Below are 16,697 nucleotides of genomic sequence, written 5' to 3'. Positions count from 1 at the left end.
TACAATTTGTCGTTATATTTTCTTGATCATCATTTAGTTTGATTTTCACCGAAATGTGTGCTCTTTTTTTTCCAGGAAAAGGAAGGTTTATAAAATGAAGAACAAAGAGAGTTTTTGGGGAAAAGTAAATGCAGATGATGTTATCCGGAGAATAAAGTCCAATATTGTCAAAAAAAACAAAACAATTCAGAGAAGCATTCACTTGCCAAAGCCAAGTATTTTTGTTTATATTTACCAAGAGAGTTTATATATCACATAGCTATTAAGTAGTTTTATTTAGCTAACATCATTGCTGGTTTCACATTTTTGGCCCAAAAAAATTTGAAGGTGGCTGCATGCATGCTGGAAATGGGGGATTGTAGAAAGTCAATTGAGGCACGTAATAAGATAAGCTTTTTTTTTAATAACAAATTCTTTTTTGTCTATAGCTATTTTGTTTTTTTTATTTTCTTTTATTGTTGATATTAATGTGCAGGTATTATATGCAAATCCTGCTCATATGAAAGCACTTTGTTGACTAGGAATGATCAATGTGGAGGCTGGTGATTTTGAGGAAGCCAGAAAATAATTTTTAAAGAGATACTTTGATGAACTCATCTAGATGAAGGTAAACAGTCTAACAGACACAATAACTTTTACTTCATTCTTGATTTATACAAATCATCTATGGATTTTGTCAAATACCGAAAATACCCTTAGTTTCTATATTAAAAACTGCTTTCTGAATTGAAACTTCCTATTCTACCCCTGTTGAATGGACATATACATGATGTCAAATTCACTAAAGAAGGTCAGCGTTAATTAAGGTAAATCCAATAGCTGTAAATCCGTTAAGTAAGGTAATTTAATATTACCTTTATATTCCATATTTGTTCTCCTCTTTTGATCCAATATGAGACAGGCTATCCCCTGAAAATCCGATCACCATATTTAACTGAAACATAAGTATCATAGCCTTATTTAACGTGATAAACATAATATCTCCAAATGTTAATAAGATTTTTAACGATTTTCTTGGTTAGTCTCCTGATATTTCAAATAAATAGTTCTCACCTTTCTCGATTTTACCTTCACAATTCTGTCCTTTAACATATCCACTGCAGGAACAAAAGAAAAAAACATCAACCGCAACAGCAGGAAGACTGCTTCACTGCTTCATCGCGTTTCTTGACACGAATTCAGGTTCTCTTTACTTTTATATTTTGTAACTTCAAATGTGTATAATATTTTATTTCTTGCTTCTATTTGAAGGGATAAACTTCTTTTGTTTCAACTGTTAATATTATTCTGTCTTCTATCTAAATTGATTAATACATGTATATAATTTGTATATATGTGTGTATGTATTTGTTTGTCTTCTATCTAAATTAATCAATCTTCTTATTCTTTATCTCAAATAATACATGTATATATTTTGTATATATGTGTATGTATTTGTTTCTGACATTGTACATATGTTATGGTTTTTATATGTACTAGCCGTTTACCCGCGCTAAGCGATGGGTACAAATAATTTATTTCATAAATTAATTTATTTGAAATGATTAGTTTCTTAGTTTCACTTCAATGATTAGTTTGTTTTAAAAAATTTATCATATTAAAAATAAAACACATCGTATTGGTTGGGCATTAAGGTTCACCCTTATTTTCTATCTCTTTTAATTTGATTGGTTTTGAATAAGATTAGTGAATTCTTTTAAAAGTAGAGCCAACTTCACTATAAGTGTTAAAGGTTATATTGATGTTTTTGAAATTTTGTAAATGAGGCCATTTATGTTTTGAAATAAAAAGCAGTGATATAAAATAATTATAAAAACGTGTCATATTGAATTGTTTATAACCAATTATAACCATTTATTTAAAAACCGTTATGTGAATGTGTTTGACAACAGTATTTTTTGTATAATGGTTAATTCATGTAAAATTCAAATTCTTTCACCATTACATTATTATAATTTAAATATATTTTCAATCCATCTACATAAAACTATTTTAGATCTTTATATATTAAAAAAGCATGCCTACTTCAAAGATGATGATTGATATGTGGGTCAAGAATTTCATAAATTTTAATTTATCTTTTTTTTTTCTATTTTATATAAGTTCGTTTATTTGAACTTAATTAAACCAACAAAATAGTATACAACCCTATATGGTTTTACTATAGAACATAATTTCTACATTAATAACATTCAGAATACCACAAATACATGATAAATTGTTTTTATAAGTTACTGCATGGAAAAGATATAAAAAAAATTTAGTAAGATACATTCGCAAAAGCAAATATTAAAAGTATCCTACTAAGGAGCATGAAAATTAACAGGAGACAACAAACCATCAAGGACCATTATACCCTCCATATCGTTACATTGACCAAATCTTAAATAGCAGCCGAAGAAGGGAAAACAACATTTCGGGCATACATTCTTCTACAATAAATGTTGTGAAAACACTAATTTCAATAAATATTGAAAAAAAAAAAAAAAAAAAAAAAAAAAAAAACGCAGGCCACCGTAGATGCCTACAGATTTAGACAAAATATTGTGAAATAGGGCATTGTGTTTCATGTTAGTATTAAAAAATCTTCTATTTAAATCAAAGTCTTGCGAAATTTGTTTTTGACTTTTTGTAACATCCATTATTTACTTAAATATTTGTTATTAAACTTTTTAAATCTTACAATTCATATCAAATAAATCTTATTAATATTTGTTATTAATATATGCTTTAGGTTTTCTGTAATATTTAATAAATAAATCATGTAATAAAAACTCTTATTGCTTGGATATTTCAAAAGTACGATACATATGTTATTATACTTTGGGCATCTCAAATCAATATAGTTTTTAATACAAATAATTAAATAAATCAATTCTACATCAATCACATCCGACTTTCGTTTTGTAGAATCATGAATGGTTATATTTACGTTGATGCATTTTCATTGCTACTAAACTACCATTTGTGGTATGTTTTGACATCCGTTCGTGTTGATTTCATTTGGAGGGACTCAAGAGCAAACAAACTCTTCATGGTTCTCATTGATCAAAATGTATGTTTAAAAAAATATTTATATCTTATTTTCATTTTCATAATTTATCACAAGTATTTTTGTTTATAAAAATATTACATTTTCTATGAGAGAGAGAAATTGTTAGCAGTTGTTCCACAATAAATGATGCGCTTTATTTATGGAGGGAATCTATTGGGTGGTGTGTTTTCTTTAAACCATTTCCAAATCGAACCAACCTATGCTGAGTATCCGAGATATCAAGAATACAGTTTATTACGTGGTGATTTGATGATTAAAATCAGAAATAACACACGGTTTAATCGTTTGGCCGATGCTATCATATCATGGTTTCCGGTTTTCCCATTGGTTCCCTCAATAAAAAGTTTTGTAGAAGATCGGACAGAGAGAAAAATGATGATCGGTAAATTTAATAAATTGTATATATTTTTAGCATTCTAAAGTTTTTAAAATAATAACAAGTTGTCCTTTTAATTATCGTTATTTTTAGATATTGTTGGAAAAATCATCAGAGGCAAGCGAAACTATTCCCGTTACGCTGGTTTACTGACGTTAACTTCTTTCACTTTATATCTCCAAGATGGGCCGTAAGTGTTTATTATTATTATTATTATTATTATTATTATTATTATTATTATTATTGTTATTATTATTATTATTATTTTATTATTATTATTATTATTATTATTATTATTATTATTATTATTATTATTATTATTATTATTATTATTATTATTATTACACTAAAGCAAAATTAGGTGACTTTGAAAATATTTGATTATAAATAGAGGGAGTATAATAAAGATGAAACTACATATAACCGACCGAACACGCCATCAAATTGTGAGGACTGTCTATGCGATAGAGAGAAAGTATATACTATTTGTTTCTCGGGTGAAATTGGTTCATTTGGATTCAAGTAATTTTTTTCTAGAAAATTATAGTACTTGTAGTGATATTAAAATACCTATATCAATACATTTTAATAGTTTTTATCTTATTTTCAGTGAACATTTTGATATCAACCAAACTAAGCAACGTAGAGTTCCAACCGCGGATGCCGGAAGCATTTAACATCATAAATATGCCTAGAAGAATTTTTAATTCCGTGTGAGACATTTGGTGGTGTTTTTTTGAAGTTTTGACAACTTTTACGAGTGCGTTGCTTTTATTGTTGATCTACATTAATGTTAGACATATTATGTTGAATTTTTTCATGTATGGTTTATTTTTCTTGTGTTGACTTATAAATTGATAAATAATAATTTTTGGATATCTATGGAAATTTTCTTTTAATTATGTATAACTTTCTTCTATTGTGCTTTTGGATTACAAGTTGTTAGTATATTTGGTTATTTATTAAGGGTTGTGTTGCTTTTTGAAACACACACATACATGACTACTAAATCACATGGTCTACATTACAAAATGTTACATTCTTGATGATATAATATGTGCTTATTCTTAAAATTTCCATTATAGTGTTCAATGGGAACTGTAGATAAGGGAAACGAAAACTGTGATGATTCCCAAAACCCGATAGATATAGAAAAAGGTATGTCGTTTATATGAGTATATGTTTTCATTTATAATATATAACTATTTATCCAAATAATATGTTTGTAGAAAATCGAAAAAGATACAATAGAAACTATTATGCACGAAAAAAGGAGAAAAACAAAAAGAGAAGGATAGCTAACGGTGAAGGATGTAGTCAACCTACAGCACTCACAAGTTGCACTACAATGGAGACAAATGAAACAAATGTGAACGAAGATTCCTTTGTGAGTGTTATAAGTGCTGCTCAGAGGACGAGTACTTATAATAAAGAATATTATCAACGAAGAAAGGAACGAACTATGATGACAAAAAGAAGAGTATACGCCTTTCAGGAGGATCCGTATGATTTTGTTTACGAAAATATCCGTATGGAACATCGTATATTAAAGGCTCAAAACCCTTGTGTTTATTGTGGAGCAAAGCGACTACAATATGAATTCCCAACCTTTTGTTGCATGAGTGGGAAGACAAAACTGGCACACTCCCCTATTCCCACAGAGTTGCACCAACTCTTCACAAGGCAAGAGCAGCTAGAAGAAAGCTTCAGGTACAATATAAGGGCGTATAACTCAAACTTTTCTTTCGCATCACTAGGTGTAAATGTGGATAAAGAATTGGCCAATATGAATTTTGGAGTTTACACTTTTTGTGCGCACGGAACACTCTATCATAATATCGATCAGTTAATTTCAAGGGATGGTAAATCGAGGTATTTACAGTTGTATTTTTATGACGGTGAAGCTGAAATATCACAGAGATCCTCCTGGAAGAATGTTGATAGAAGAATCATCCAAAAACTAACACGTATTCTAGCTTCGAATCCGTACGTTAGAACATTTAAACAGCTATCTGATCTAGGACCGCTTGATAATTATAGAGTGACTTTGAATGCATCGGTGGAGCTTGACCAAAGGGTGTACAATAATCCTACCACATCTGAGGTGTGAATAGTAACATTTAACTTTATTCATTTTAAAATTAAATGTCTCATATTTATAATTATAGATATCATATTAATCACCATATTGAACTACACCTTTGCATAGGTTGCTGGTATTTGGGTTGAAGGAAATGACAACATCACTGCATATAAAAGAAGTATTATTGTCTACGGGAGGTCTAACTATAGTACTGAAATTCAACCTCACTTTGGTTGTTATGATCCTTTGTCGTATCCTTTATTCTTTCTCAATGGTGAGTCTGGATGGCATCCTAAAATACCAAGATATGGGGTGGCCATGGATGAAATTAATAGTGACAATGAAGACAATGATGAAGGTTCAGAAGGTACGCCTTTAACATTCTTTTACATATTTAAAACATGTAACAGGTATTGCCTTGAATATTTGGATATTAAATTTATATTTTTCACATAAATTATGATATCACAGGATCTACTTCAAAAAAAGGCAGAAACACTGTAAGTATGCGGGAGTACTATTGTTACAAGTTCCAGATACGGTCGAATGATAATGTGATTTTGATGGGAGGGAGATTGTTCCAGCAGTTTGCAGTAGATACCTATATAAAGATTGAGACTACACGTTTGGTTTTTGTTGAAAAGAACCAAACCAAAATTAGAGCTGATTTATACCAGGGCATTGTTGATTGTTTCAATGCCGGTGAGGCTCAACCAAGTAGGGTTGGACAGAGAGTTCTGTTACCTGCAAGTTTCATTGGAGGTCCACGTGACATGCGCCGAAGATTTCTGGATGCCATGGCTTTAGTTCAAGATGATGGGAGGCCTGATATATTTCTTACAATGACGTGCAACCCAAAATGGAAAGAAATCGATGATGAGTTATTGCCTGGACAGTCAGCTCAAGATCGACCGGACCTTGTTGCAAGAGTTTTTCATGCTAAGTTAGAGGATCTCAAGGTACAGTTATTGCAGAGACATATAATCGGTGTGGTGGGTTCATATGTGTATGTGATAGAGTTTCAAAAGCGTGGATTGCCACATGCACATTTCCTCTTAATAATGACCCCTGGATATAAGATGAATAATCCAGACGATTATGACAAACTTGTGTGTGCGGAAATTCCCGACCCAATAAGATTTCCTGAAATGCATGATCTTGTCAAAAGTCACATGATGCACGGTCCCTGTGGTAGCTTACGAGAAAAAAGTCTGTGTATGCAGGGTGTGCCAAAAATATGTCGTTTCAGATATCCTAGGCAATTCAATGAAAAGACATCACAAGGAGAGGACTCATATCCATTATATAGAAGGAGAAATAATGGAATTGAGGTTACTGTAAGAAATACATCATTGGATAACAGATGGGTGGCTCCATACAACCCGAAGTTGTTAATGATGTTTAATTGTCATATCAACGTTGAGGTTTGTTCGAGTATAAAGTCTGTGAAGTACCTCTTCAAATATGTTTATAAGTGCCATGACAAACAAGTTATCCATATTGATAAAGACCAAGAAAATGTTGTTATTAATGAGATAAAAAAGTTTCAAGACGCACGTTATGTGTCCCCTCCCGAGGCATTATGGCGAGTTTTCAGCTTTCCTCTTTCAAAAATCCACCCTTGTGTGATGGCCTTGAAAATACATCTCCCGAATCAACAGTTGGTTAGGTTCAAAGACGGTGAAAGAATGGAAGACATTGTTGATAGGGAGAAAGAAAAAGATTCAATGTTGACGGCATTTTTCAAGAAGAATAAAGAAGATTCCAAAGCGAGAGAATATTTGTATAAGGATTTTCCCAAACATTTTACATGGAATCGGAGCAACCATTGTTGGAGGACCCGGGAACATAAATCAATGGTTGGTCGACTTGTTTATGCTAATCCAGCTGAATGAGAGAGATACTACCTATGCCTGCTTTTATGTCATATCACCGGGCCTACCTTCTTTGAAGATTTATACACAGCCAATGGTGTATTACACCCTACATTTCGAAAAGCAGCTCTTGAAAGAGGTTTAATAGAGATGGATGATAATTTATCACAGTGTCTTGAAGAGGCTTCCTTATTTCAATTTCCCAGTGCACTTAGAAGGTTATTTGCGACGATGCTGATTTTTTGTGAACCAGGAAATGTTCGCAAGTTATGGGACGACCACTATGATTCTCTTTCTGAAGATTATAGGAAACAATATGGATGCGCCGAGCGAGTGCAAAATATGGTCCTCATCGACATTAGAGTCTTCCTAGAATCTATGAGTAAAAAGCTTAGTGATTACGACCTTCCAAATATCAGTGCACACATCGATTTACAATCAAGAGGCTATCGTGAGGTGCAAGAAGAATACTCTATAAATGTGGAATATGAAGACTTACATGCGCGAGACTCTCTCAATCCAGACCAGAAGTTTGCATATGATGAGATAATGAGGCATGTGGATCAAAATATTCCAGGTGTCTTCTTCATAGATGGTCCCGGTGGAACTGGAAAGAAATTTTTGTACAAAGCTTTGTTGGCTAATATTCGTGCCCGTGGTCTTATTGCACTTGCAACTGCCACGTCAGGTGTTGCGGCTAACAACATGCCAGGAGGGAGAACAGCTCATTCACGATTTGGAATTCCGCTCAATCTTGATAATAACTCGATGTGCAAGATCACTAAACAAAGTGGGAAGGCTCAGATACTTCGCGAGGCAAAGGTAATCATATGGGATGAAGCAGCAATGGCTAAGAGGCAGGCAGTAGAAGCAGTTGATCGGACAATGCAAGACATCATAGATGAGAAGCTCCCTTTCGGTGGAAAGATAATGGTTATGGGAGGTGACTTTAGACAAGTGTTACCGGTCGTGAGACGTGGCACTCGAGCACAAATTGTCGACTCTAGCTTACGAATGTCACCTCTATGGGCTTCAGTTAAAAGGCTTCGATTAAATATCAACATGAGAGCGGTAAATGACCCGTGGTTTTCTGATTTTTTATTATGAGTCGGTGATGGAAAGGAGGAAACATTGGACGAGTCCTATATTCGTATACCTGATAACATGTCCATTCGATACACTGATAAAACTAAATCAGTGGACGCTCTGATTGATGCAATATTTCCTTCATTGCAATCCAACGGCGCTGATTCAAAATTTATCATTTCGAGAGCGATATTGTCAACTAAAAATGAAAGTGTTGATGAGATTAATAATAAGTTGATCGAACGATTTTCTGGCGAGCAAAAAGTTTACTATAGTTTTGATGAAGCGGAAGATGACAAAAATAACTTATATCCGATGGAGTATTTGAACTCGCTAAATGTTAGTGGTGTACCCCCTCATTATCTTCGGTTAAAAACTGGGTGCCCTGTAATACTTTTGCGAAATATCGATCCTTCAAATGGGTTATGTAATGGCACCAGATTGATATGTCGAGCTTTCCAACAAAATGCCATTGATGCAGAGATAGCTGTTGGGCAACATGCTGGAAAAAGAGTGTTTTTACCAAGAATTCCTCTATGTCCGTCTGACGATGAGATGTTCCCATTCAAACTTAAAAGAAAGCAGTTTCCAATTCAGCTTAGTTTCTCTATGACAATCAATAAAGCTCAAGGACAAACAATTCCAAATGTAGGTGTTTATCTACCAGAATCGGTATTCTCACATGGCCAGCTTTATGTGGCGTTGTCCAGAGGAATATCATGTGTCAATACCAAGGTATTAGTAAAGCCGGAAAAAACGTTTCATAATGATGGAATCTACACATCAAACGTTGTGTACAAAGAAGTGTTATGTGATTAACAAGGTACAATCAACAACTTATTATTATACAATTTCTTCAAATATGTATCTTAGATGCTTATTTGATGTTTAATGCAGGGCTAGCAGATGAAGCAACATGATTGCAGATTGGTGTAGGTTATATATTGGACATGTTATAAATGTACAAAACTATATGGTTGCAGATCGTTGTTATTTATATATTGTTAAAATCAAGTATGAACTATCAGATGAATTATTTGAGATGTAGACTCAACTTTTATCGTATTGTATGACTATACACCTAGTAAGAAACTATATGTTGAAATGAACTATTCGACACATAATAGTCTACCAAATGGCCGCAATGAATAACTCACGTCTAAAGGAAACTATTAAAACTATCTTCCGAAAGAAACGTTTTGCCGCCCGACGCTTAGCGCAGGTAAACGGCTAGTGTGTGTGTGTGTGTCTGTGTGTGTATATATATATATATATATATATATATATATATATATATATATATATACCTAGTCGTTTACCCGCGCTAAGCGACAAATGTGAATAGTTTTTTTGGAAATTAGCTTTTAAAGGCGATTAAGTCTTTTACGTATATAGTTTACTACTGTTAAACAATTATCAATAAGAGTCGAGGTATTTGGTTTTTAGGTAATGGTTCAGGTACAATTAATTTTTATACATATTGCAATATTGAAATGATGACTAAGACCAGACTCAGTCTCATATGCGATCAGCATGACGTGTATGTGAGAGAGGAAGAACAATGATGGTTTGGTACTTTGGCAACAATGATAACAATGGATGGTGGTGATCCAAATGGCAAGTATGGCGTGCGAGTTTCGTGTTTAGATCTAGGCGGTTTCGGGTTAGAGAGGCGGCAGTGGATATTTGAAGGCGGTGAGAACCACAATTTAGGGTTATATGGATAATACGATTGCGCCTTGTTAGTGAAGATTATGGTAAAGGAGAGCCAAAAAGATAGAATGTGATAAAGGAGAGGTCGTTGGTTGTCAATGGTTTTGGTAGTTCTGGCAGAGCAGGAACGGATGTGAGCGACAAAGTAGGACCTCGGGTTTCGAAACTAAATCCTATTGATTGGATGCTAGTTATCTAGGGAAGGGCCACCAATTATGGAATTTCAAAATTCGAATTCCACATTTTTTTGGCTGACATTTAGATGACCGAAGATTGGAGTCTCCCCGTTTTTATCAAATATTTGGGTAATACGAAATTCACTATGCATAAATGGTTGTATCCAAAGATCTAAATATAGTTTTTGTTTAGCAATTTTAAGTCGACATGAGAATAAAATCAAAAGAAATCCAACTTTAGGAACCTTCCAAGTTGAGAAAAATAGTTAGGAACCAAGCACATATATTACCATAACCACAAGGAACATCCACATAATTTACTTAAAACATTAAAGGGAGAATTAAATGCATACCTTGTAAAGAAAACAAAGGCATTAATAAATCTCTAAGAATGTCTACCAAAAACAGAAAACTTGAGTAAAAATATAACCCTTTTGAAATCCCTGCTTATTAAACCATTCTAGTTCTTTCAAAAACTAGCTCAAAATTATGGCTTTGAAAAATTAGTAATATCAAGACCAAATTTGTAATTTACTATATTATTAATAAACATTGAATGCACTAATAAACATTGAATGCAATAAAAAGCAATGTTAGTGTATAAACATACGGAAATGTAAATTTAAAACCATTCTATCAATTTATTTTATAGTGAGATGCTCTAAAATTGACCTTTTAGGTTATGTTAATGCCAAATGCTAAACAATCTCTTGTATGTGCATAGATCACATCAACAACAACAACAAAAAATAAGGTTTCATGAGTTCCATTTTCCTTGCGATATGCTAGTTCTAAGAGTTCTAAGAGTTGTTCAACACCTACAATGACAAAAATATATGTGATTACTTTAATACATAAAAGTGAAAAAGATATGTACTCACTGTTGACGGGTTTTGATCCTAAGAACATCCTATGTGCTCATACAAACCCTAATGCTTGGATCTAGGTTTATCAATTGTACATGCAAGTTATCCAAGACTATAAACCCTAATTCTAGAATACAAGTAATCATATTAACATGAGAATAAGTTTAAGATCATACCTTGATTGTTATGTAGCAATAACAATCCCAAATCTCCTTGTATTGACTTTGGAAGGCTTAGAGTCACAATTGTCACTCCTCTAATGGCTTACAAACACCAAGAGCAAATGAAGAAGATATGAGGAGAGAGAGGAGGTATTGAATTCGTCCCTAAGAAGCCTTGGGAAGGTCTTACACGAATTCATGAGCCAAGGGGGATTATATAGGTGTACATATAGGGTTTCAGTCATAATCCTTATCTAGTTGCTTGCTTACCAAGCAACCCATAAGATAATCCTTGAATCCTTATCATAGTCGAATTCTAAGGTATTATCACCTTAAATTTGTCCATCCTATACTTAGGATAATCCTTACCTTATTTTGTAACTATCACCTAATTACAATTCAGCCCCTCTAGTTTAATTAATTACACTTGATCACAAAATTAATTCCTAATTAATTATTGACCAATATTAATTAAACAAATATGATTTCTCCTTTAATATATTATTCTTATAACATATTAATAAATCATAATAATCTCTCTCTATTTATTTCTCCAATCAAGTTGCTTTGGTGAAGGCAACCCAAAAGGACCATGCACCATCGGGTCAAGTACACACCAAAATAGTTATGGACTTAGACACTAATCCAACAGTCTCCCGCTTGGATAAGTCTAATAACTATTTTGCGTATGACTTCAGATCCTGATCTGCAATCGTAGCTTTCCAAAGCCGCTGTCAACTTTGATCCTATTAGATACGCGTGTCCTTAGATAAGGGATCATATATTGCTCCATTCTAGATATCGTATGAGATATGATTTCTAATCATTCTCTTTGTACTATTTCTCGAATTCCGATTTATGACAACTGACTAATTGAACAAATCAAATTAGCCCTAGCCCGGCCGAGCATTTACGTTTGTCATCACTAAATCATCGAGGGGCCCAAAGATATCGCTTTTATCCTTCTTTGGATAAAAGGAACGGATAAACTTTGATACAATGCTTTCTTGCACTCACTCACCGAATCACACACAATAATATGTTTTATAACACCAAGTTACTAGTGCGTTTTCATATTATCAATATGCAACCGATTAGCAAGATACAACTCACACATCTCGGTTTCAAGAATATAAGATGTTATCGTCTCACCAATCACTCGTGATACAATTCATAAAGTGATCCAAGTGAGTGTGGGTTTAATCCAATGCTCAAATTCATATTCATAAGCACTCATGAACGTTGCAACAAACATTTGCTTATGTCTAATACTCTTTTAGACAATCCACACACCAATTCACGACAGTCTTCATTCATATCTACTTCCAACATATGAATGACTATGGCCCGTTTGAATAATTTGATTGTTCTTAACCAATTAAATTATTCAAGAACTCAAAACATGCAAAGTGAAACACAAGAATAATACTAATCCCATATGGCCTCAACCCTCTGAGTATAAATAAAACTCCTTTTATTTATCACCATATCGATTACTCATTATTTTTCATTTCGGGTAATCAACTTCTTACTTGAATTACAACACTTATCCCATGCTCCTAGAATGCACACAATGTTCACCTATGGTTCTTACTTTGTGAAATAGATCACATTGAACACATTTCCAATCATTCTCATTTCACAACTCCAAATCCTTTTTCATAAGTGAAAGAATATCAAATTCTTGCTACTTATAGAATATGCAAGATTCTAACATTCTATGCATTGATTCTTTTGTAATGTCACTGCACCAAAGTCACAAAGACTATTGCCAATGATATTACAAAGTACTCTATCGGAGATTGTTACAAGACAATTCCTTAGATACGATGTCTCTCAATCAAAGTACATTCCTTTGAACATCCTTTTGCATAAAGGTTTCTAATCTAGTCATAGATTTTCAATATTCAATACCCAATATGGACACACTTCTATATTTTCCATATGACAACTCATTCTTAATAGAATCTTATCTATTCATAATAATGTCAATATGGTCCATCCAATACCATGCTTCCAACTACTCACAAGCAACCAATCCTCGTCGAACTTTGGATTGTCCTTTGATAGTTGTTTAATTATTTTAGTCAAAATCAATTCTAGTCCCTTTTTCTTCTAAATGCGCTAGACATTTGGAAAATTTTAGAGTGGTCAAATATTAAAGTTATTACAATCGATCCTTTACCCGAAGCGTATGGAACACGATGCATAATGTTTTATTTGCTATGTTCTCAAAATTAGAATTGTGAAGAGGAATGCCGTAATCATAATCGAAAATTTTAAGAACACACTATGTACCTTTGACTAAATTTATCAACATTTCTCAACCTAAGCCTTTAGATTTGAAATGAAGCATAATATTCTCTCCCTTAATTATAGCAAAACAACTATTCCATCCTTACAACTTTGCAAAGAATGACTCTTGTTTTCTGTAATTAATATTGCCAACTTGCAATACTTTCCTTAATAATCATACAATCATAACATTTATGTTCCCACTATCATGATGATTATTATAAAACATAACACTTATGCTCCCACTAGCTTCGACATGTATTCATAAACATCTTAACTTTCAGAAAACAATACCTATTGAATTTCTTAAGTCAATGTTTCTAATACTTAGTACTTTGATAATCCTTTATCAAAACTCCTTGAACTTATACACCTTTGCCTTAGATTGTTCATATGTGTGTCTAAACAATTAAGACTAATTGCCAAACCTCACAATTCAAATTATGGAAAGGGATACCGTAACCATAATCAAGTTCGAAAATGCAATTTTACAATCACTGTCTTCTTAAAATATTTCTTAGTAAAAGCATTTCCTCACAATCATTTTCATGAAGGAGGAAATCTTATGACACTTAGATTTAAAGCGGTGTATTTGTTCCTATCCATGTGAATTTGTTAAAACCAGAGTTTACCACAAATTCAAACTTATATGGACCGAACTTTCTTAATCTTGATTTCTTGCCTTATGGTAGCACAACTGCCCACCACGTCTTCCAAGTAGTTAAGCAGCTCACCTTTTCCTATCAATGTACATTCCATTGATTAAGGTGCTTTGCCTTTTATTCGTTCAAAATGAGAACTCATATGACTCACATGCATAATTAACTCAATTGGAACAACACATAATCAAAATATTGTCAACACGATAGGTTGTAAACCTCAACTCGTGTGCTAGTGATGATCGATAAGGTTTACTTGATTTGTTCTTGAAACCTTTCAAGACCATTAAGACTCCCACTGACTCATTGACATATAAGATTCTCTTGTCAATAAACAATTCTTGACAAACAAATATTCAAGAGTTAGTGTAGTTTTTATCAAAACATTTCATAAATTGGTCCTAGTTGGCCTTTGTCTTATCCAAGACATCACAACTTTCCATATTTGATGAATGTTATAAACCTTTTTAATACTTTTCACTCATTGTAACAATCTTAACTCTAAGACTTGTTTTAGAACGAAGTATGATTGACTTCTTGATTTAACCATTTCTTCAATTCTTGATTCCTCTTCTTAAACATACAATTGTACTAAGACTCACTTAGAGGATCATGTGAGATATGGTTCTTAATCATTAAGACCTATCATAAAACATAAAAGGTACTCTCCCTTCTTCTTAGAATGGCGTACCTTTTATCTTTCTGCCTACTTGATTCTTCTTATTCGTTCTGCCATTGATTTAAACCTTTTTAATCAATTCCGAATTACACTTAATCTTATCATATTTACTAAACCTTTAGTAAATCATGACGAATATCTTTGTTACTCTTATGGTGGACTTGATCAACACACAAATTTGTGTACTCGATCTCCTAGTTCTTCACTTGACACTTTGTCAACGAATTAGTCTAATTTCCAAATATGAAACTTCTCATTCATCAACCAAGTTGCGTGATTCCAAATTTATCTCCAATTGAAATTTGGGCGATGAGAAACTCTCCCTATTTGGTAAATTCTCGACATTTCCATAATCACCATAAATAAGAATCATATCCATTTGTTGTAGAAATATGCAAACATCAATTTTTATAACGATTTCATTACAAGGAAGTAAACAAATAAATAAGTCAAACGAAAATTTATTTTATTTATAAAAGCAGCGGAAAACATTTGTCCTTACAATGCAAAATCCATTGAAAACTATGTATTTCAAAAGGAAAATTTCTAACAACTCTATCATAACTATCTAAGCTCAAAATCTAATCTTCAAGTCCATGCGATCAAGATCCATTTCTTGTGATTAGATTCATCTTGCTTTTTCACCAAGCTTCCTTTCTTTTCACCGATCCTGCAAAACATTCAAATGCAATCTTATCACATCATGTACTTTGAATCAATGAATAGGAACTTAACGAAGTTAGATAATGGATTTTACCTGAAGCGCAGTTATACTCTTTGACTCTCCCATCTTTGGAATTTTCAGGCTCTTGGGGTAGACTTCTATCCAACGCCCTTTCTCTTGGCAGCAAACGCAGGTCGCTTCTCTTAGAACGTCCTCGGAAGCATGGTCGGTTGACTTTCCCAACAAATATGTTCCATTGCTTCGCCAAATCATTTCTGATTCAGCAGCAATGAGCATGTAAGTTAGGTCAATGAGGTTGTCGTCATGATCCATCATATAATACTTTCTTTTGAACTCATTATATGATTCAGGGAGTGATTGCAGAACCGAGTTCACAGCCAACTCATCAGGAAATGACACACCCAACATAATCAACCTATCGATGTGTGATTTCATTCCTAGAATGTGGGCACACACGGATTTACCATCTTCATTTTTCATTTCCAATAGGGCCTTAGTGATATTGAACCTTTCAATTCTTCGATCTTGTGGGTTATGGATAACAATTGGAGGAGGTGGAGGAAGTGAAGCAAGATTTCTTGTTCCTCGAGCGAATCGTGGAATACCATCTTCATGTGGAATGCTTGTTCCACGGGAATTGGGAAGACCATAGTTATCGAACTTAGACATCTACAAAACGGGAGAAAACGAATTCAAGTTAGTTGATCGATTGAGTCCTTAGTAAATCACCCAAATGAGATACTAAGGCTAGGACCCAACACAATACGCTACAACCTAGAAAAGGGATGCCATAATCTAGTTGCAGAATATTTGAAGGTAAGTGAATGACAATTCACTAATTTCCACCATGAAAAACGAAAAAAGAAATTTAAGTTTTAAATCTATGAAAACTCCTAGATCCTTTGAGATTCATTGAACATTTCAATGACATGTTTAAATCTCGATATGCCCCTCTTGTTTGTGACTGGGATGCCGAGGATCACAAAGCG

At 33.2% G+C, this 16,697-nt stretch overlaps 3 protein-coding genes across 3 annotated transcripts; all 3 read left to right on the top strand.

The window, feature by feature from the left end:
• Positions 1-348: 348 nt before the first annotated feature.
• On the top strand, positions 349-7,409 carry LOC145016542 (uncharacterized). The gene is made up of 7 exons (XM_078974825.1): positions 349-379; positions 476-542; positions 1,104-1,182; positions 4,517-4,589; positions 4,661-5,535; positions 5,641-5,881; positions 5,986-7,409. Exons 1-7 carry the CDS (start codon positions 349-351, stop codon positions 7,407-7,409), a joined length of 2,790 nt encoding a protein of 929 aa, XP_078830951.1.
• Positions 7,410-7,538: 129 nt separating this feature from the next.
• On the top strand, positions 7,539-8,495 carry LOC145016541 (ATP-dependent DNA helicase PIF1-like). The gene has a single exon (XM_078974824.1). The coding sequence runs from the start codon at positions 7,539-7,541 to the stop codon at positions 8,493-8,495; it is 957 nt and encodes a 318-aa protein (XP_078830950.1).
• Positions 8,496-8,552: 57 nt separating this feature from the next.
• On the top strand, positions 8,553-9,293 carry LOC145016539 (uncharacterized). The gene has a single exon (XM_078974823.1). The coding sequence runs from the start codon at positions 8,553-8,555 to the stop codon at positions 9,291-9,293; it is 741 nt and encodes a 246-aa protein (XP_078830949.1).
• The last annotated feature ends 7,404 nt before the right edge of the window (positions 9,294-16,697 follow it).

Source organism: Lactuca saligna, chromosome 9 (assembly GCF_052625555.1).
Source record: "Lactuca saligna cultivar CGN05327 chromosome 9, ASM5262555v1, whole genome shotgun sequence".
Lineage (NCBI taxonomy): Eukaryota > Viridiplantae > Streptophyta > Magnoliopsida > Asterales > Asteraceae > Lactuca > Lactuca saligna.
This window is presented reverse-complemented; position numbering and strand designations above follow the sequence as displayed.